The sequence below is a fragment of the Rhineura floridana genome, chromosome 5, assembly GCF_030035675.1.
Source record: "Rhineura floridana isolate rRhiFlo1 chromosome 5, rRhiFlo1.hap2, whole genome shotgun sequence".
In the NCBI taxonomy this organism is placed as follows: domain Eukaryota; kingdom Metazoa; phylum Chordata; class Lepidosauria; order Squamata; family Rhineuridae; genus Rhineura; species Rhineura floridana.
Genome location: NC_084484.1, coordinates 53,902,408 through 53,922,525, shown reverse-complemented (window position 1 = coordinate 53,922,525; position 20,118 = coordinate 53,902,408). Strand labels below are relative to the sequence as shown.

General features: G+C 39.7%; 1 protein-coding gene across 1 annotated transcript in view; it reads left to right on the top strand.

Annotated features, from left to right (window-relative positions):
• Positions 1-457: 457 nt before the first annotated feature.
• The window catches only part of GCC2 (GRIP and coiled-coil domain containing 2), a 36,987-nt gene continuing 17,326 nt past the window's right edge, over positions 458-20,118 (top strand). Inside the window, exons 1-12 of the mRNA XM_061626763.1 lie at positions 458-669; positions 3,658-3,720; positions 4,940-5,024; positions 5,318-5,385; positions 6,981-7,085; positions 7,960-10,422; positions 12,070-12,130; positions 13,434-13,534; positions 16,838-16,936; positions 18,421-18,540; positions 19,437-19,601; positions 19,683-19,787. Of these exons, the coding sequence (XP_061482747.1) occupies positions 664-669; positions 3,658-3,720; positions 4,940-5,024; positions 5,318-5,385; positions 6,981-7,085; positions 7,960-10,422; positions 12,070-12,130; positions 13,434-13,534; positions 16,838-16,936; positions 18,421-18,540; positions 19,437-19,601; positions 19,683-19,787 (3,441 nt within the window). The 5' untranslated portion in view covers positions 458-663. The remainder of the gene's footprint in view (positions 670-3,657; positions 3,721-4,939; positions 5,025-5,317; positions 5,386-6,980; positions 7,086-7,959; positions 10,423-12,069; positions 12,131-13,433; positions 13,535-16,837; positions 16,937-18,420; positions 18,541-19,436; positions 19,602-19,682; positions 19,788-20,118) is intronic.

Below are 20,118 nucleotides of genomic sequence, written 5' to 3'. Positions count from 1 at the left end.
AGAAGGAATGACCTTGTCACTTCAGTTGGACCTGGAAACACCCTATTTCAGGTATGATTTCTATTTTAATTTCCAATCAGAGAAATTTTTTTTGAATGGTATGCTCCAAGCAACTGTGGTTGGTGATATTGATACTTAATGTATCATGCTTAATGTCATAATTGGGGCCCGCCCCCATTTTCTCTGGTTTTTGGATGGTTCCGACCTGGCAACCCTAATACCATCATGTGTGAAAGTGATGCCAGCATTTCAACTGCGTGTTTACCATCTGATCCGTTTCAAGAATAAAAAAGACTTAAATAAAAACTATGGAAGATGCTGAGAAAAGGAAGATACATTTATTTATTTATTTTTGAAACTGAATCGAACGTCGAGCCTGAAAGAGCAGCGGGGGCGTGGTTTGAGCGGAGGCCTACAAGAGGCGGAGAAAGGGAAAGGGAAACTTGAGGCGGGAAAGGAAGCCAAGCTTTTCTTCAGATGCCATGGCAACTGGATCCGGAGAAAGGACCCGACAACTTGATCAAGCTCGGCCTTATTTCGTTGACGTCAGAGGCGAGCGCGCGGTGAGCCGGTGACGAAGGCGGAAGCGGCGCAACAGCGAGAGCTGCGAGGCTGAGGCGCTGAGCGAACAACCTCGCTTTTCCTCGCGCCCTTCCCACCGCGATGGAGGTAACCGGGGAGGGACTCGAGGGGAAAAGGGTTGATGTGGGTTCTGGGCTGCCCCTCTTACCTTTGCTCTGTGGAAGCTGAACGCTAGTCTGATCGGAACGGTGTGAATTGCCTTGGGCAAGTCACTTCCCCTCCGGCTATAAAGAGGGGCCTCCGCCACCGGCTGCTTTCCATTTCCCAAGTGGAGGGCGAGAGATAAGGTTAACCCGGTGCTTGTGATGACGGCTTGAACTCCTGGTCTGCAGAAGCAACAGCCACCGTCTTCCACATCCCAGCCCTGTTTCCACGAGTCCCCAGGGACAACTTACACAGATCTAGCAATATTGACTAAAACTAAGACTGAAAACCCTGTGCACGCTTTCCTGGGACTAAGCTCTGTTGAACTCATTGGGGCTTACTTCTGAGTATCATGTCTACTCAACAGACAATGTGATATACTTAGGGCTGTCAGCTTCTCCTTGGTTATGCTGCTTTGCCTTTAATAGTGGTCTTAATGTATGCGGAAATCAAGCTAGTAAAGATTTTCCCCTATAGCGTATGGCTAAGAGTCTGAGAGCAGATGATCTTGTTTCAGGGTTATTTTTCTTAATTACCTTGAATCTTAGCTGAATTTAAGTGAGCTACTATCTCTCAGATTTAGCAACCTTTGCCAATCTCCAGTTCTGCAGTATGGAGCAAAGATTGTGGAAGTGATGTATATGAAGTACTGTGAACACTAAAACACTATGAATGCGAACTGTAGTTCCCAATGCTTTTTGTCTGTGCTAGAAATAGATTTATCTGGTAACGTTCAGTGTGCCAGGCTGCTTTAAAAGACACAGAATAAGGACTGATAAAGCTGGCACTCCTAAACATGTTATATGCTTATATCTCACCTTTCGTCCAAGAAGCTCAAGGTGGTGTACATGGTTCTCTCCCTCCATTTTATCATCACAACAACCCTTGAGGTCGGTTAGGCTGAGATACTATGACTGATCCAAGGTCACCCAGCAATCGAATGGGTATTTGAACCCTGGTCTCCCAGGTCTTAGTCCAACATTCTAATCACTACACTACAGTTGGGAACGCTGTCCATATGAATGTAGCATTTAAACTCTGGACTGGAAATAGTGAGCAACTCATGTCTTCTTTAAGCAAAGAAAACATTGTAATTGCAGTGCTCAGAGCCTAACCTAATTGATTGTTGGCTCACCCTAGAATATGTAAAGTATTAGTAAAGATTTGTTAGGTCCAAACCCAACACGTAGGCCGTCACTGTCTACTCAGCCCACATACACCCGGGAAGGTGCGGAGTTGAGAGCAAGAATCTATTGCCAGAGGCCAGGAAATAACACACAATATTACCTTTGCAAAGGGGTCCCAAGACCTGCCAGCAAGTTGCCTTTCAGAAATGGGAACCCCGTTTATTGAATTACAACAGATTATATAGTTTCCCCAATGATTACAAAAAGTGGGGAGCGGACGTCATAAAAGAGTAGGAAAACATAGCTAGACAAAGTAATATCTCAGATATGGAAAAAGGGGTGCTTAGGATAACAAAAGGCAGAAACATCTTGTCTTCCTTCAGGCATAGACTTGCATAGTTTATACGACCTTGAGATAAGCACTCAGAGTCAGAGGAACAAAGGATAGATGGGAAAGGGGAGGTTTGGTTACAAGGGGAATCATTAAATCAAGTATATGCTCAAGTTACAGTTTCTACATTTGTAAGAGTATGCGTGTCAAGGTCTACAACCATGTAAATGAAGCATAGGCATTATTTTGTGATACAGTTGGTAACATCAATATGAAACATTGAGTATGGGCATGCATATGGAGAAGGGGAGGGGGTACATTTCCACCTCAATCAGGCTTTTATTTGCTTAGCCACTGGAATGTTAAGAGGTCAGGTCACCAGGAAATAAACCGATATCTGTTATATCAAAATCAATAATATTTCCATACCTAACAAATTCATGCCTTTGAGCATATAATGAATGGTTATTAATGGTGAGCAAAAATGCACAACAATCCTCACATTCCTAAGATTAGAATTTTTTTTAAAAAAACTTTTAGATTACATTGTAAGGCTACAGATCTCATTGAGTCCCAGAAGGATTTCACTTTCGGATAGCCATCCTTAGCGTTGGACTACAAGTTGTTCTGGTAGAAAACTCATGCTGGGAGACTGTTGTTCCTGTCCACAGAACTTGTTCTGTGGGATTCTGTCAGGCTTAATTTTGTCCCCGCTGCTGTTTAACATCAATATGAAACCTCTTGTTATAGTCAATTTGGGATTTATAGTGATGTGCCATCAGCTTACATAATGACACCCATCTAACTTTCCATCTCTTTTTCATTAGATTTAGGTAGGCAGTAGACTCCCTGAACAGAGATGCCTGTCATCTGGCCAATAGATGATTAGGGAGAATACCATTCAGTTTGGTCCAGAAAACATATAGATGTTGATGGTGGGTGGTCCCACCAAACTGGAGCTTTCCCAGATCTCAAGTTTTAGTGGAACTTAATGTCTTCCAAGAACAAGATCTAGACCTTCTTTGTAGCATGCTATCCTTCAGGAACTCCTCAGGCCATGGGAATAAAGGCACTAGTTCCTGCTCAGCTTTAAAAAACAAACTAAGGGGAGAAAAGAAAGAAAAACTAAGGCTGTAATCCCAAGCACATAAAAAGAAGTAAGCCCCATTGAATGTGGTAGTATTAAATTCTGAATGAACAGGTTTTGGATTGCACATGCAATTCTGTGTACTTCATTACTTGGGATTGTGCTGTAGTGGTCTTTTTCTATTCACCTATGATATTGTGTGCGCTATTTTTTAATCAGTGGCTATCATATCTGTTTTAATTACATTGTTATTTTAAAATGATGTCTTTATTGTTGTAAGCTGTCTTGAATACACTTTGGGATGGAAAGCTGGTGTAGAAATGGATAAACAAATAGTAAATGTTTCTGATACATCTTGCTTTTCTCTGTAATTTTGTTTGTTTCAGCTGCAAGATAGTGGTCAAGAAATGGCAGCTTCCCCTTCCACAACCACAGCTGGCAAATCAAAGGTAAGATTTCTTTACAAATATACTTTGTTTTAATAGTAATAGATGAAGAGAAGGATGCCTATCTGTAGGTGACTTTAAAAAAATTACACATTTCCAAATGTAGGAGTTGGCTTTGTTTTATTAGAAGAAAGCAAAGTCATTGCTTTTACATTAAAAAGTAATGTTTGGATGCATCAAGAGTTTATTTGGCAAGTACAGGTCGCAGCTGTTACTGGAAACAAATATGCCAACCCTCTGTAAAATGGTTGGCTGTATCTGGTTTGAACATTTAACTTTCATTTCCTTATTGCTCATTCATGTAGCAATTTTGTTAAAGCGAAATACAGTTTTTATTTTATTCGGCAATTTAACCTATATTTCCTCCTACTCTTCATTAGTTTGGTAATCCTAACGTTGTAAACCGCCCAGAGAGCTTCGGCTATGGGGCAGTATACAAATGCAATAAATAAATACATTTTGTATGTCTGAAGATGTCCAGCCATTTTTAGTTGTTAATCCTTCCAACAGGTGTATATATTGACTTCCTTTGAAATTACTTCAGAAACAACTGAAAATGCGTTCTGAATAGCAGTTGCTGGAAACCACAGGAGGGAAGAGTCCTGTTGTGCTCAGCTCCTGCTTGTGGGCTTCCTAGAGGCATCTGGTTGGCCACCGTGAGAACAGGATGCTGAACCAGATGGGCCACTGGCCTCATCCTGCAGGCTCTTATGTCTGGAAGTTATTGTTAAGCAGTAATTCCATCAGCATCTTCCTACCTTTGAGCCTATGACAACTGGGATCCTGCCCTTGGCTAGACTGGACTGCTCTTTTACTCTAGTAGATCAGTGCAGGTAGGGCTATCCGGCCTGCTTCTGAAGCTTTAAAGCGCCAGAACAGTCATTTGAGATACCATCACAGTAGAAGAATGGAGCAAGTGGTACTGTATGCCTGTGTTGCCTAGCCCTTTTCAGGACTGAGTGTCTAAGTCTTTTACTGCTCCTGTTCAGAAAGGCTTGTGCCATTTTGCAAGTCTGGCGGGGACAAAAATCTTCAACTCTTGTTAATATTGAACCAAGCATTTGCAGGATGCTTTGCAAACTGCAGCATATCTCTCAGACTTCCTTGTGAGGCTTCTTCTGGTGGAATACTGGTGAAAGAGCAGAAGCATAGAAGTTAATTTGATGTTCTGAAGTTCAATACTCTGACTGCAATTTAGAGCATACATTTATTAATTTTACAGCTGGATACATTACCCAGAGAAGATCTTATCAAATTTGCAAAGAAGCAAATGATGCTTATACAGAAAGTGAAATCAAGATGCACAGGTACCTTTTTTCTGAAGCATGGCAGACAGCATGACAGATGTAGACCAAAAAAGGCACACGAGTTCCATTAGCTACAACAAATAAGAGTCATGAGAAAAGAACCTTCAGAAATCTTGGGGAAATTGTGTGAATAACTGCCAGGCGTGGTCATTTTCCTGACAATGATGATACTAACAATGACAATGAAGACACTGAATTAGCTGTATGGAATAAACTTCAGGGTGACAGAAAGGTGGGATATGTATGTAATGAATGAATTACTCATATTCAGAGAAAATACTGTTTCCCCTTAGAATTGGAGAAAGAGATTGAAGAAATGAAAACAAAACCTGCTGCTGGAGGAACCAATGATATTATTCAGGTGGGAATACATAACTTACAGCGCAATCCTAAGTGAAACTGGTGGGGTTGCAGGTCTACCACAGTTTCCCAAGCCCTGGCAGCTCACACCGGCTGGAGCAGAAGGTGGGGTGGTAAATTATAATTTTCCTCTGTGACAGGTCCAGACTGATGTAATTGAAGGGGCTGAGGATCAGAACCTTTGGGGAAACTGCAAAGCTTTTGATCCTGAGAATCCAAAACGATTGGCACCCTGCAACGCTGTGTCTTGGGGCTTTCCAATTGCTACCACTGGCAGGAGGGCCACTACCAGTAGTTTTCTGATTGTCTGGTAGAAGCGGAGGCCTCTGCCATAGCAGAGCCTCCATCACTAGTGGCTTTCCTCTCCACCCAGGAGTTGGCAAAGAGTCAACTACACACAATTCTAACCCCCCAAAATACATTGGTCAAAAGGAAATAAGCTCTTCCTGTGGCATACAACTGAGACTCCTTTTCTCAGCTGTCATTTATCTATGAATAAAAATGCAAGTGTTCTATATCATTGTGCTAACATGAGCTGCATCTAATCTCATGAGAATTGAAGATCATTTGCTACAAGTGTTCTTCAAACTATAATTGCATATTACAGTGTTTACTGGTAGTCTTAACGATAGGGAGAATCTGTTGTTGGTTTTAAATTTGAAAGTCTGCTTCAAACATAAGCTTTCACTATGGTTTAGCATTACATTTATAGACCTGGAGTCTGTGTGCTCCCATCCCATGTAAAGGAGGTCAGAAGCTTTCACATCCATTTTAGTTAGCCATAGTTTATTGCTCAGCTAGAACCCTAACTGTTTGAAGTTGGCTTATTTCATTAAACCATGGTTAAGATTAGCCACAGTTTTGAGTTTGGACATAGCACTAAAATGCGGTTAGTTGAAAATGGTGGTGAAAGCTTTACATCTCACAGCCCATGCCTGAGGAGAGGGAGAGTTGATGAGTCTGATGCTCATCCTCACAACCTTAGCATTAAGTTCAAACACAGCCCATAAGCAGTAACAGGATTGTTATACTTCATTCCAATGCCCCTTCCTCTCCCCTATATTAGTGCAATATATTAGCAGGTGTGAAGGTCATTGATTAAGCTTCAGATAAAGGAGAAGTCATTTACCGTAGTTGAGTTAGCCATGTTGTGTATAGGATATAGGATGTGTTTTCATCCAGTGTTGTTGCTAGATTTCACAGGCTTATTGGCAGTCTCAGAGTTGCCCCAGCCAAAGCCATGAGCGTACCCCCAATCAGGTCCTGATTTATTTAGCAAAGCTGACTATCTAAGGGTGATTTGCAGAGAAAGAAATTATAATTAACATTAGAGTGAATATCTCTGTATGGATTTAATGTAAATGGGGCCTGAGAATGAAGCCCATGATTCTGGGTTTGGAGTTGAAGCAGGCAGTAAGTCGGCCAAGTGAGTGTGATTATAATACTTCCTGCCTCCACTTTTCCTGTGGCACAGGAAACAAATGTCAAGGAAAATGCTAGATGTCTTTCAGTATTTTTAAGGACTGTAATCCCCCTTATGTTTTTGTTGAGTTTGTTTGTAGTAAAGTGGATACTTCTCTCTATCCTTAAAATTAGGTTCTCACAGAGAGGTTGGATGCTGTTCTTCTGGAAAAGGCCGAAATCCAGCAACAATGTCTAGCTCTGAAAAAAGAAAATGTGACAAGACAACAAGAAGCAGAGGTACTCCATTTGTGCAGTAAATGTAAAAAAACCCATTAATTCTAGCTTATTGAATATGTTTCTGTCAAAGAAAGCTTTTCCTACCTTTAATCCCTTTGTGTTCTCACCAAATTTTGCAAGCTTGTCATATAATGCTGCTTTCCCTGTTCTTAAAACAGATAAGCTCAACAGGTATGTGTGAACTCTGTGGGAAGGGATATTAAATAGACCTGGAGTTGCTGATGTGGTGTCCTCCGGATGTTGCTGGACTACAAATCCCATCAGCCCCAGCCACCATGTCCACTGGTCAGGGAGTTGTAGTCCAGTACCACGTGGAAGGCATAATCTCTCCTACTCCTACAGTGAAAGCATAAGTCCCAGGTCAGTGGTCTGTTGCAGCAAGACTTTTAATCCCTCAGCCTTTTATGGAAAATTGCTTTAAACATTTTGTTTTTGAGAAATGCAGTTGCTAATGCTTAGACTAGTGTGATGGCACAAGTGTTATTCAAAGAAACATACAACAATTGAAACACTTCTAAGTTTTAATTATTCTTGCCAGCTTTCTAATACATTGTGCTATCTTCTGTCCTCTCAGTCGCATTTTAGAAATCTCTCTGAAGTATGTCTTCAAAAACAATTTAGGATTTAAATAAAATGCATTCTGCTGCTTTTTCTGGTATGCATTTCAGTTAAGATATCACATATAGTTGTTTAAGTTAGATTTCCTACACATTTCTATTTTTTGTCTGTTCTTAGATTGTTCCCTTTGTAAGATGTGGTTGGGGAGTGAGGATGAGTATTGGGTAGATTTGTATTTGATTGATATTTAATTGATGTAGACAGTAATTGTTTAAAATACATATATTTGACACTGATCGGTATCTTTTATCATTAGGCTGCTCTCGCTAAGGAACAAGAATTGCAGGAGAAGTTTGCACAGTTGAACACTGACTACCTGAAAGAAATTGAGAGTCTTAAAAATGAAATGGTAATGGCACAGTCCAAAAATGGTGAAGCTGTGGCCGTGCTGCAAAAGGAACTGCATGCAGAACAGAGAAAACAAGAGCAACTCACAGAACATCTTGAGTGCCTTAGTAATAAGGATGAAGAAATTAAAAGGCTAAAGGAAGAGGTCCATCAAACTAAGACCGTCTATGAGGAGCAAATCTTGAATTTGAAGAAGCAGTTGGAAGCTTCCAGTGAGGATAAGGAGGAAATTGCCAAACTGAAAGATGTTATTGAGAGTAATTCTCAGTGTTACCAAAGTGAAATGGATAGATTAGATGAAGAACTAGGCAAACTGAAGACTACTCGCCAAGAAGAGGTGTCAGAGTTAATGCAACAGCTTGAAGCCTCTGCTAAAGTATGTGAAGAGGAGCAAAATAAGGTAGAGCAGTTAAAGCAGAACTTAATAGAGCAATACAGGATAAAAGAGAAAGACATGCAGGATGAATTACGTGCTTGTAAAGAGAAGTATGAATGTGAATTGGAATACATAAGGCAAACGTTAACTAAAGATGAAAACCTAGAGACTAGAAATGTACAGTTGGAAATGGAAATGGCAGAAAAGGCCAGGTGTTTAGAGATTGCTTTAAAAGAACTGGAATCTCAACACAGTATACTGCGAGATGAATTAACCTATATGAATAATGTTAAGATGAAACTGGAAATGGAAATCCAGCATGCAAAGGATGAATACTTCCATGAAAAGGAAGATTTGGAGTTCAAGGTTAATGAACTGCAGCTTGTCAAAGAGGATCACTGTGGTGTAATTGAAAAACTAAAATCAGAGCTTCAGGCAATAAGAGAACGACACAAGAAGACTGTAAAAGAAAATAGCCTAGAAATTCAAGAGCTGGTAGAAAAGCATAAAAGAGAAATATGTGAGTGTCAACAAACAGTATTGTTAAGTTCAGAGAAAGAAAATCAGTCATGGGCTCTTGAGGTAGAGGAACTTAAAGAACAATGTAAAAAGCACTTACAGGAGAAAGAAGAAGCTTTTACTAGTTATGAGAACTTGCGAGAAACACTGGAAACCTTACAAACTGAATTGGGGGAATCAGCTGGGAAGATAAGCAGAGAATTTGAATTTATGAAGCAGCAGCAGGCTTCTGATGTTGATGAATTACAGAAAAAGCTTAGAGCTGCTTTCAACGAAAAGGATGTTCTCCTTGAGACTGTGAATCGTCTCCGGGAAGAGGCAGAACAGCTTTCCTCCAAAATAGAGGAGGTGGAAGAACTGAGGCATAAAACAGGGAGACTTCAGGAGGAGAATGAGAAGCTTGTTACTTCTCTTCATCAAAGAGAGGCTGCAGTGAAAGAACTGGAAGAGAAGGAGAGTGAGCTTTCATCACAGAATGATAGCCTCCTTGACAAAATTAAATGCTCTGCTGAAAAAATAGAAAACCTTCAGGGAAAATGCCAAGTGGAGCAAGCGATGGTTGTGGAACTTCAGCAGCAGGTTGAGGCTCTCGGCCTTTGCAACTGTGAATTGGAGCGACAGGTAAAGGAGTTAATGGAGAAGCTGGAAGTGGAACAAGAAGAGAACCAGCAAAAGCTGAAGGAGTTTGAACAACAGATTGAAGTTCTTCAGCAAGATAGAGTGCATCTGTCATCTGAATTAGACAGTCTACATGGTGAAAATAACAAAATAAAGGAAGAAAGAGACCAAGATCGTAGAGCACTGGAAAGCATTGCATCTGAAAAGGGGGACTGGCTTGTGTCTAAAACGAAAGCAGATGGCTTAGAAATGAAACTGCAAACAGCCTATGAAGAAAAAGAGCATTTGACTAAGATAATTCAGGAGGAAAAGGCCTTCAGATCTCTTGTCATCGGTCAGCTGCGTGGCCTCCTTGAGCAGATGGGCTCCAGATTTCTAGAAGAAAATGAAGGAGATGATGTAACTGGTCTGCTGCAAGCTGCAAATGAATTCTTGGTGAAAATGAAGCAAGAGGTACAAAGCCTAACTTCACAGAAGGATGAAAATATTCTTCTACGGCAGGGGATGCAGAGGGTCCAGGAAGAAAATGCTGCTCATTGTATGGAGCTCAGATCTCTGTCGGAAGATTATGAAAAAGAAAAATGCCTTTTAAGAGAAGAGTTGGAAGGGGCTCTTTCTGAAAAAGAAGCCCTGCAGCTAGATATTCAGGAGTTAAAACATGCCAGTGACAAAGTCAGGAATGAGAACCAAGATCTTCTAGTTCGTATGGAAGATATTTCTGAAAAGCATGCACTCTGTGAAAGCAAACTAAAAGTACAAGAAAAAAAATGGGAAGAGGAGCGGAAAAACCTAAGCATAACTGTAGAGCAAAAAGAAGCTGAACTGAGAAGTGTGCAAGCTGAGTTTTCGTTGCTAAAGGTTAGGCTTTGTTCTCGAAGTACTCAAATGTGTCTCCCAAGACTTTGTAGAACTGAAGTTGGGAAAGTATTGGGAATTGTTAACAATGTTTTGGTCACAATCTTTTGTGCTTATGCGCAAATGAAACACAACATAACTTGAACTCCTCAAATCTCTTGTGAGTTTTATCAGGACCAATTTCACTCTTTGCATGGTAGTTCAGGTCTACTGCCTACATAACTTTGTTACGGTACATGCAGTAAAGTATGAAGGGGAGCTGCATGTCTATAAAGATGGAATGAACGTGTGCCAGGGATCTGCAGCCATTTTCAGTTCCCTGGCCCGTTCCTAGCCTGACCTTTTCACCTGACATGCCAGTTTTCTGTGTGCAGGGTATTTTTCTGTATGAAGGAGCAATCAAACATGAATTTCACCTTCTGCAGTCTGAAGGGGTACAAACAGTGGTTTTTCTTCTCATCTGCTGTTCGTAAGAAACAAGTGTGAATTCTTCCTTAATCTCCAAATAAGCATGTATAGGATTGAAGTCTGGGTTTAAAGAATTGATTTGTGATCTTAAAATCACAATAACTCTTCTTGAGAGTGGCTTTTCATTTAGTCCTTTCTTTGAATGCCACTTAAGATTTTAAAAGATTGTACTAAAAGTTGCTCAAGTGGTCAGTGGTAAAATGACTTACATTCTTATTGATTCCAAAGATATCCCTCCCCAAAGTTGTGGAAGATGAATGTGGGCTGGGGTCTTCAAGCCAGTATTCTTCATTTCAAAGCTCTTAAGAGTTGATAATGCAACAAAGCAAAATGGATTTTACAAGTTTATAATGTTCCAGGTTGCTGTATCCTCATCTGATCAAGAGGAAACCTGTTGTTCCGAGCATTTTGGTTATAGGGCAGCCTAGAAATATCACAAATAAATACATTAATTAAATAGCTGGTCTTAAAAGAGATTGAATAGAAACAGCCTTCACAAGTTAATGATGCTGTTATTAATTTAGAAAATACATTTATTTTATATGTTAAAGTGGTATTGTTCTTATTGGAATCCTTGCTGTCATTTTAATAGTTTTATCTGCTTTTCTTAATATGCTATAGAAACAAATAGCAGATGCAGGGAAACTCTGGGTTGCATTCAGCATAGTGCTAAGACAAACGTTTTTGTCAGTGCAAGGATTTCTCCTTGTGTAACAGAACATTTTCCCCCTCTTCTCCTCCCAGTGCACCCCTTAAATCTGTTCTGGAGGAGCAGATTTTGGGATGGTGCAGGGTGAGGAGAGGGGGGAAAGTCCCACTGTGCCAGTGGTAATTCCTGCACCTGCACAATTATTTGGTAATACCACCCACTGTTAACACTAGGAGTCTAGTGTTACACTTTCCCATGGAGCAAAACAGATTATAGGATCAGGCTCACAGCTGTAAGTGATGTCACAATGCGACCACAGATACACTTGTTCTACCTCTGTCAGTGCCTCCCCCCCCCAGCTGCCAAGCAACAGCAGGTAATCTGTGTTACTGCCCTAGTGTTGGAGAGAACCTATGCATCAGTGAGCGCTTCTTAGACGTTTCCAGCACAAGCTCTGTCTCTCTTGCTTCACACAAGCTGCATTCAGAGATAGGATCGAGCTGCCCATCTCATTTATTTTGTTTACAATGCAGGCTTCTGTGGAGGAGTCTTCTGCTAAAGATGACCAACAATTATCAGAAACAGAAGAAATAGGTAATTTTTTTACCAGTTTTGCTTTGTAAATGATTATTCAATATTTAATGTTTGTTTCTGGCACATCTCACAAATCTGCAACCTAAATAAGATGTTTTTTCTGGAAATACACTGCTCTGATAAAAGCAAAATACGGTGTTTAATCTGCAAAGTCTTCACTCCCAGGCTCCTTTCTAATCCTGAAACTTATAGCTTTCATTTTAAAAAGCAGAAAGAACATTTTTTAGCGTGTGGATTTATTCATATGGAGTGGATGTGTAAGAAGATCCTTCTTTGAGAAATGGAATATGATCATTTAAAATTATTACTGAAAAGCATTTCTAAAATAGATAATAGTTAACATCTCTAAGCAGTATACAAAAATACAGACATCAAAATGGAAATCTAGTAATAACAGGGTCCATCTTATGAGTCAAGGAAAGCCTGAGCAAAAAAAAAGTCTTCACAAGGAGTCTGAACTGATGGATGATGCTTCAAGCATGGCAGTTAATCATTTTCTTGATCCCTTCCAGTTAGGAGTCTAAGAAAGTAAGTATAGTGAAGAGTAACTTTTAATGCAGACATAATGCATCTTGAGCCATTCTGGTTTTTTATATAAAGGAAATTTTTTAATACATATACATATTTTTATTGCATGCTCCTTATTTGGAAATGACCATTATTGTTATAAATCATGGATCTGATGTTTGCTGACATATGAAATCTCAAACCACAACAAATAAGTTAGTATTCAAGGTGCCACAGTTGTTCTTTTATCAACTTTTTGTGAAAGACTTATGTGGCTAATTCTCAGGAGGATGTTTTTAGTCCAATTCCACTCCAGTAGATAGAAATATGAATTTAGTATAAGACATTAATTAATACCTTGCTTTTCCTCCCAGAAGGATGGTCAGGCCATTTTGAAACTGAAATTGAACATTACAATAGGTGTTAAGTATGGTACAGAATACAACTTGGCTTTTACATATGTATGAATATCTTAATTTTACCTTGCAATGTATAAATAACGGGTGGTATCCAACTAATTTGTTCTGTCAATGCAAGGGTTTTCACTTGTGTAACAGAAATTCCCCTTCCTGTGTGTGCCCCACTCCCACCCCACATCTGCTTCGGAGGGTTGGGGAAACCCCAGAATAGATTTAGGGGATATGCTGGTGGGAGAGGGAAGGAAGATCCATTGCGCTGACGGAATGAGTTAGTTGGATACTGCCCAGTGAAGCAAATACTTAATAAAGTGGTTATTTTGTTTTGCAGAAAGTTTTTTGCCTTCACATTTTAAAATAGATTTTGTTTGTTCATTTAGTGAATTTGGAAAAACAGCTGAAAGAGAAGGAAGAAAAATTAAATAAAATTAAAGCTGTTGCTGTGAAATTAAGGAAAGAGTTGGATTCTAGTAGGAAAGAGGTAACTGGAATTGAGTTAAATATATTTTGTACCATTCATCGTGAGATATAGGGACCATATTGGTCCTTTTAGGTCTGCTTTTTTGTTGCTTCTATAGTAGGGTGGTTCTAGAGTTTTCTCAGTTGTGATGGTTAGTGCGTTGCTGACACTTTGAGGTCTTTTTCTCATCTGACCATAGCCTTAAGTGTCAGTTTGGGCAATATCTGCCTACATTAAAGAATTGGATGCATATGAGCCTGAGGAGATGGAAGTTATGATTATTGTGGCTCTTGAAACCAGAACAAGTAGATCCAGCATTCCATGAGAAGTTTCAGTCTCTGCTGTTCACTAATGGCCATTTCACATGTGTCATTTTTTTCTGTATGGTGATACTTATATGAAGAGAAACTCTGACTCTATTCTGTGAAATTGGCATGTCTTTTGCAGTAAATATTCGTGTTTGGAAGCCAGTACAATTCATGTATTTGGAGTTTCTTGTCTATACAGTTCTCCATTGAAAGAGAACTTGCAATGAAGGTTAGGTTTGCTGTTCTTTCTCTATGGCAAGGGTGACCTGTGAGCCATATCTGTTCTGCCAAGCCACAGGAGATGGCCCACCTGCTTCCACTATCTCCTGATCTGTAGGATTTTATCTCCTGATCTGTGGGATTTTATCTCCTGAGATCTGATCAGAAGATAATCCACTTTGTCTGATCTTTAGAGAGCAAAACTAAAGAGCAGACAGTATGCTTTTAACAGTAAAAGGTAGCATTTTTTCTTCAACCCAGGACTGGAGTGGGGGTGGGTCAAAATGTTGCCTTTTACTCTACACATATCCTCCTGTGCAGAGTAAAAGGCAGTGTTTCTAGTTACACCAGCACATGGGTTGACAGGGCTGGAAGTGCTGATTCTGTGTCGGTGAGAGTATACTGTGCCTTGCAAAAAATACTCGGACCCCTGACCAATGCTCACATATTACTGAATTACAAATGGTACATGGTAATTTAGTTCTGTATGATACTTTATTTTGAAACCCTGAAACTCAAAATCAATTATTGTAAGGTGACATTGGTTTTATTTTGGGAAATGTTTGTAAGAAACATAAAAAACTGAAACATGTTGCTTGCATAAGTATTCAACCCCCACACAATAAAATTTGGTAGAACACCTTTCGCTGCAATAACAGCTTTAAGTCTTTGGGGGTAGGTGTGTAGCAGCTTTGCACACAGTGTTGGAGGGACTTTGGCCCATTCTTCTTGGCAGATTCACTCCAGGTCGTTCAGGTTCAGGTTCGTTTTCAAACAGCGTCACAGATTCTCAATGGGATCGAGATCAGGACTTTGACTGGGCCACTGTAGGACATTCACCTTCTTGTTCTCGAGGCACTCCAATGTTGCTTTGGCCTTGTGCTTGGGATCACTGTCCTGCTGAAAAGTGAATTTCTTCCCAACCTTCAGTTTTTTAGTAGACTGAAGGAAATTCTCTTGCAGTGTTTCTCTATATTTTGCTCCATCCATTCTTCCTTCAATTTTAACAGGATGCCCAGTCTCTGCTGATGAGAAGCATCCCCACAGCATGATGCTGCCACCACCATATTTCACTGTAGGGGTGGTGTTTCTTGAGGTGTGGGCAGTGTTAGGTATGCGCCACACATAGAGCGTTGAGTTTTTGCCAAAAAGCTCTCTCTTGGTCTCATTTGACCACAAACCGTTTTCCCACATTGCAGCTGGGGCACTCCCATGCTTTCTAGCAAACTCCAGACATGCTTTCAGATGGTACTTTTTGGCCTCTCTGTGCCTCCTCTCACAAGTCTCCTTCTTGTTTAAATGCTGAGTTTTGAGGGATGCTGTTTCTTGGCAGTGCCTGTGTGTTGTGATGCAGCTTCCACTTCCTGATTATTGATCCAACTGTGCTCACTGGGATATCCAAACACTTGGATATTATTTTGTAGCCTTTTCCTAATCTATGAATTTGTATTACATTATCTCTCACTTCTGTAGAATGCTCTTTGGTCTTCATTTTCCTTCAGATCCACAGCCTGACCAATGATCCTTCAACAGTGGGGTTTTTATCTTGACAGTGTGACAGCAACTTTAATGGTTCGCAGATGGGAGCCAATGGTAAGGTAATTGTGTCATCGATAGGGCAGTTTCTTTCATCTGTGTAAACTGGGAGCTTCCACAGCACAGGGGTTGAATATTTACACATGTTTCAGTTTTTTATGTTTCTTACAAACATTTCCCAACATAAAACCAACATCACCTTACAACAATTTATTTTGAGTTTCAGTGTTTCAAAATGTCATACAGAACGGAATTACAATGTACCATTTGTAATTTAGTAATATGTGAGCATTGGTCAGGGGTCTGACTACTTTTGCAAGGCACTGTATGTGTGAGTGTAAGGTGAGGCAAAGAATGTTATGCGACTGCCAGTCTAGCATGCATGTGTGCTGTTTGTGGTGAGTGAATGTGCTCATACAGTGGCCACACCCACTGCTGCTGTATTGCCCTGGGGGGGGGGGTGGCTGACTATCAGTGCAGTGCTCAGGCTGAATAAGGTGAACCACCCCTACTCTATGACAAAGAGCTTGAAGGCTGTAGCTCTTACAGAACCCAGCGGGCTGGCTGACATGAGTTGCTGCTCAAAGCACACTATATCAGTACCTTAAACTTTCTGCATTGGCTTCCTTTGTAGTTACGGGACAACTCAAGAAGCTTTTTTTTAAAGCCATAAATTACCTGAGTTCTATATACCTTAGCTATCATTTCTTTTTCTAATCTTCTTTGTAGCCATTAAGAGCTATGAAGAGTACTGGTTTGACTATACAACCCATGCAACACATTCAGAAATTAAGGAACTATAGACTGGCAGTCTCAATGTCTGCTTTCTAGTCATATGCGAATCTGACGTAAACTCCCATATGCGAATCTGATGATTTTTTGGAGTCAGTATTTCTATTCAAAGTGGCATTTCATTGCTGAAGCCAGGCTTGTAGTCCTTTGTTTTCATGCAAGATAGGTAGATAGATTTAAAGTTGGGACCACTTGTGAGACTTTTTGATTAATTGGGATACAGATGTATTTTTTTAAAATGGCTCAAATTCAAAGTTCTATGAGCTCAAAGAATGGAGCATTCTTGAGTCTTGGCTCCCCTGCATTCTGTGAACATTACTGTAAAGGGGACACGGTAGAAGGTGGTGTGTGTAAGGTTACAGGAGGCAGGAGATTCAGCAAAAAATACCTCCTTTTTCATTCACCGAAGGTTATCTTTGAATCCAGTCACTGTTGTGAGTAGCAAGCGTTTATCTGTCTTTGCACTTAGGTTCAGTCACTTAGAGAAGAACTGAAGATACTGCAGTCAGAGAGAGAGCAGCTATCTACGTCAATGGGAGACATCATTCAGGGAGCAGAGAGCTATAAGGTAAAGTACATATGTTTTATCTTCATGGCTGCTTGGTGTACTTGAAACACTTGGACAACTTGGCTTATCCCACTGTTGTTTCCAAGCATCTGCATTTAAGCTGCTGGGGAATTTTAAGTGGGTGCTGTGTTTGTAGTGGATTGTGCTGTGCCAAAAAAATGCTGCTGAAGAACTTTGTTAGTGTAGACTTTTCTAAGCAGGTGTTTTGCTGTTCTGCCACTTAGATCATCTCTTTTACCATTTTTTTTACTTTTTTGTTTTAATTTCTTTGAGAATTGCACAAAACTCCTAGAGTCTGTGGGATACATCAAAGTTTTTTTTTAAAGTGGGACCGTTGAGAAATGGCATGGCCTTGTGTCCCTAACCCCATTCATCCTAACAGAATGGAAAAAACAGAGGGAAAGACAAGGACTCAAGTATAGATCAGTTTTCCCATTATATAGTAACTGTGAATTGACTCAGATGTCAGTCTCCGCATGCTTTTGTACTTTTATTACTGGCAACATTTTGCTTGTGGTTTTTTTAATTATTAGTATTCAAGTATCTCCACCTTTCAAAACTTAACTGTTAGATATAATTATAAATCCTGCTTGGATTTTGTTCACATTCATCTTGTTTGATGCACAAGATTCACATAATTTTGCTTAGGTAGACCAACTCTCAAAATTCTCAAAATTTACCATTCTCAAAATTAATGGCATCTTCTTTTGGTTACAATATTTGGCATATGTAAGACACACTGTTGTTAACTGTATTACTTAGTTGATTCTCTTTATTTGGAAGGGCATCTTTAAAATACGTTACTAAATAAACTTTTGGATCAAACAGTACATTTACTTGTAGAATATTAAGTATTACTGTTATTTCCCCAAAAAATCTTTTAGCTTCTGAACAAAACTATTAACAGTGATAAAAACCAGTCATCTCCATCCTTCACTTCCAACAGATAATCTGTAGTAGCTTTATACATTTAGTAGACCAACGTCTGACATTTTAGCAGAGCTTTATGTTAAGTTGGTTGATATGGCATGTGTGTAAATGTTTGATTGGGAGTGTTTGACCAGCTCTTTATCCAAAAACTAAGTAGCAACTCTTCTCCCATTTTGCTTGTTTTTAAAGCCGTACGATTCTGTGTTCAAAGGCAACTTTCAAGATAGTTTCAGTGGAGATGCTAAAGTTTCAGTGGAGATGCTGAAGAAGGGCTGCTGGTTAAATCAGCCTACGTTCATGACATGGAGATAAACATAATGTAGACTTTAATTCCCTCATCTAAGATGCATTCTAAACCCTTTAAAATGGCATAACAGTGCAGATCTTTCTGATGGGTATCCAGAAAATAAAATTATTTGCATGGGAGGAAATAGGTCTATTCCCTGGTGTTATAATAACAAAGAAGGATATATATATTGCTGCATATGCATATATCATGTTATAGGCTTCTATATATTAAATAAAAGCTTAAGATGATATGTATGTGTTCCAAGAATCTTTTAATAGAGTTTGACAAGCAAGCAGAACAGCTGGATTCTGAAAAAGAGCGAGCTCATAATTTTGAACATCAAATAGATGATCTTACAAGAAAACTGGAGAACTCTATTCAACAGGTGCTGCTTATATAAAATGCATACAAGTGGGATTTGTTCTTAGTTTGGGCTAGGATTGGGAAGCAAATGAAGGAATTAGTTGGAGGAAAGTGGGAAGTTTGAAGCTAGAAAATGAAATTTGGTATTTGGGCTTGGACCTCAGTTTATGATCTTGAGCAACTCACTTGTCTTCTAGTTCAGTATTATTTCCAACAGTGAGAGCCAAATGCCTTTGGGAAGCCTGCTGCAGGGCTTGAGGGCAATAGCATCCCCTGCAGGGCTTGAGGGCAATAGCATCCTCCCACCATTTTTTTATTCAGAGTAATTCTGCCTCTCAACATGAACGCTCTGTTTCACTATCGTAGCTGATAGGAGGGGCTTCTGTGAATAGGAGTTGGGGTGGAACAGCTGTGGGGAGTGGTTTAACAGGGTTGTGGGATTTGCATCAGCCCAGAACATTTGGAGGCATCTCTTGCTGTTGGTCAAAAGGATTAAAAAATACTTAGAGATATAAAGGAGGAAAAAGTCTGAGGAAATTTGACATTACATTATAACAGAGGGATATAGGCTTTGACTTTCGGATTAAGAATTTCATCAAAAAATTATTTAGATAGTATTTAACACCTTTTAAAGGTAGCACAGATTTCTTTTTTTTTTTAGGAGAGAGGTAAGTTGTGTTAGGTGATCCCCCCCTCCATATGTATTCTAAAATAAAGCAGTTCTGTAAATATTTTGTTTGGATAAGAGAGTTATTGTACTTCTCTTTGTTTAGCAAAAACATGAACTAACTCTCCCTCTAGGACTAAATTCAGCAATAAAGCAATTAAAAGCCCTTTTAGAATCTCCAGTGTGCTAAATGGTGTAGCAGCTGAATATTTCCCATCCTAACTCTGTTAATGTTGCTAATATCATTTTAGCAAGACCAGTGGCATTCTGCTAATGAAGACCTCTTGACTCGTATTCAGACTTTGCAAACTAACACTAAGCTACTAGAAACCCAGCTCTTAGAAGCACAGAGAGCCAAATCAAAAGTTGAAAAAGAACTCGAAGCTGAAAAACTTCTAAAAGAACAAAGGATAAAGGTAAATAACACTGATATGAGTGCAGAAAATAAAATAAAGTAGTTTTTTCTAAATGAAGAGCACTTATAACTGTTTCTGCAGGACCACACTAATGCTGTAAAAGAAGTTGAAGAACTTCAGACACAATTTCAGAAAGAAAAGAAGCATCTTCAGAAAGTTCTCGAAGAGCTGGAGCTGGCAAAGAAGGTAGACTAGTGATTTATATTATTTGCCCAATATCGTTTGTTTTTTTTGCTTCTGTGGACATATTTGCCATCTTTTGACTCAGAATGTTGAATCCAGAGAAGAGCTTGCATCATGGTGCTCTCCTGGCTTTTTCCTCCATTACAGCCTCCCAAAGTCTCTCTTAAAGGTTAAAGGACCCTCTGGAGCAGCGTGGGATGGGGCACACGGGAACATTTTTGTTGCAGAGTAGGTTATTTGTCTTATTCCAAGGAAGACAGACACAGCTATAAGGTCCTTACTTAACAACATCCACAATTACTTGTTACAACTCAGGAAGGCCACCAAGCCCCTA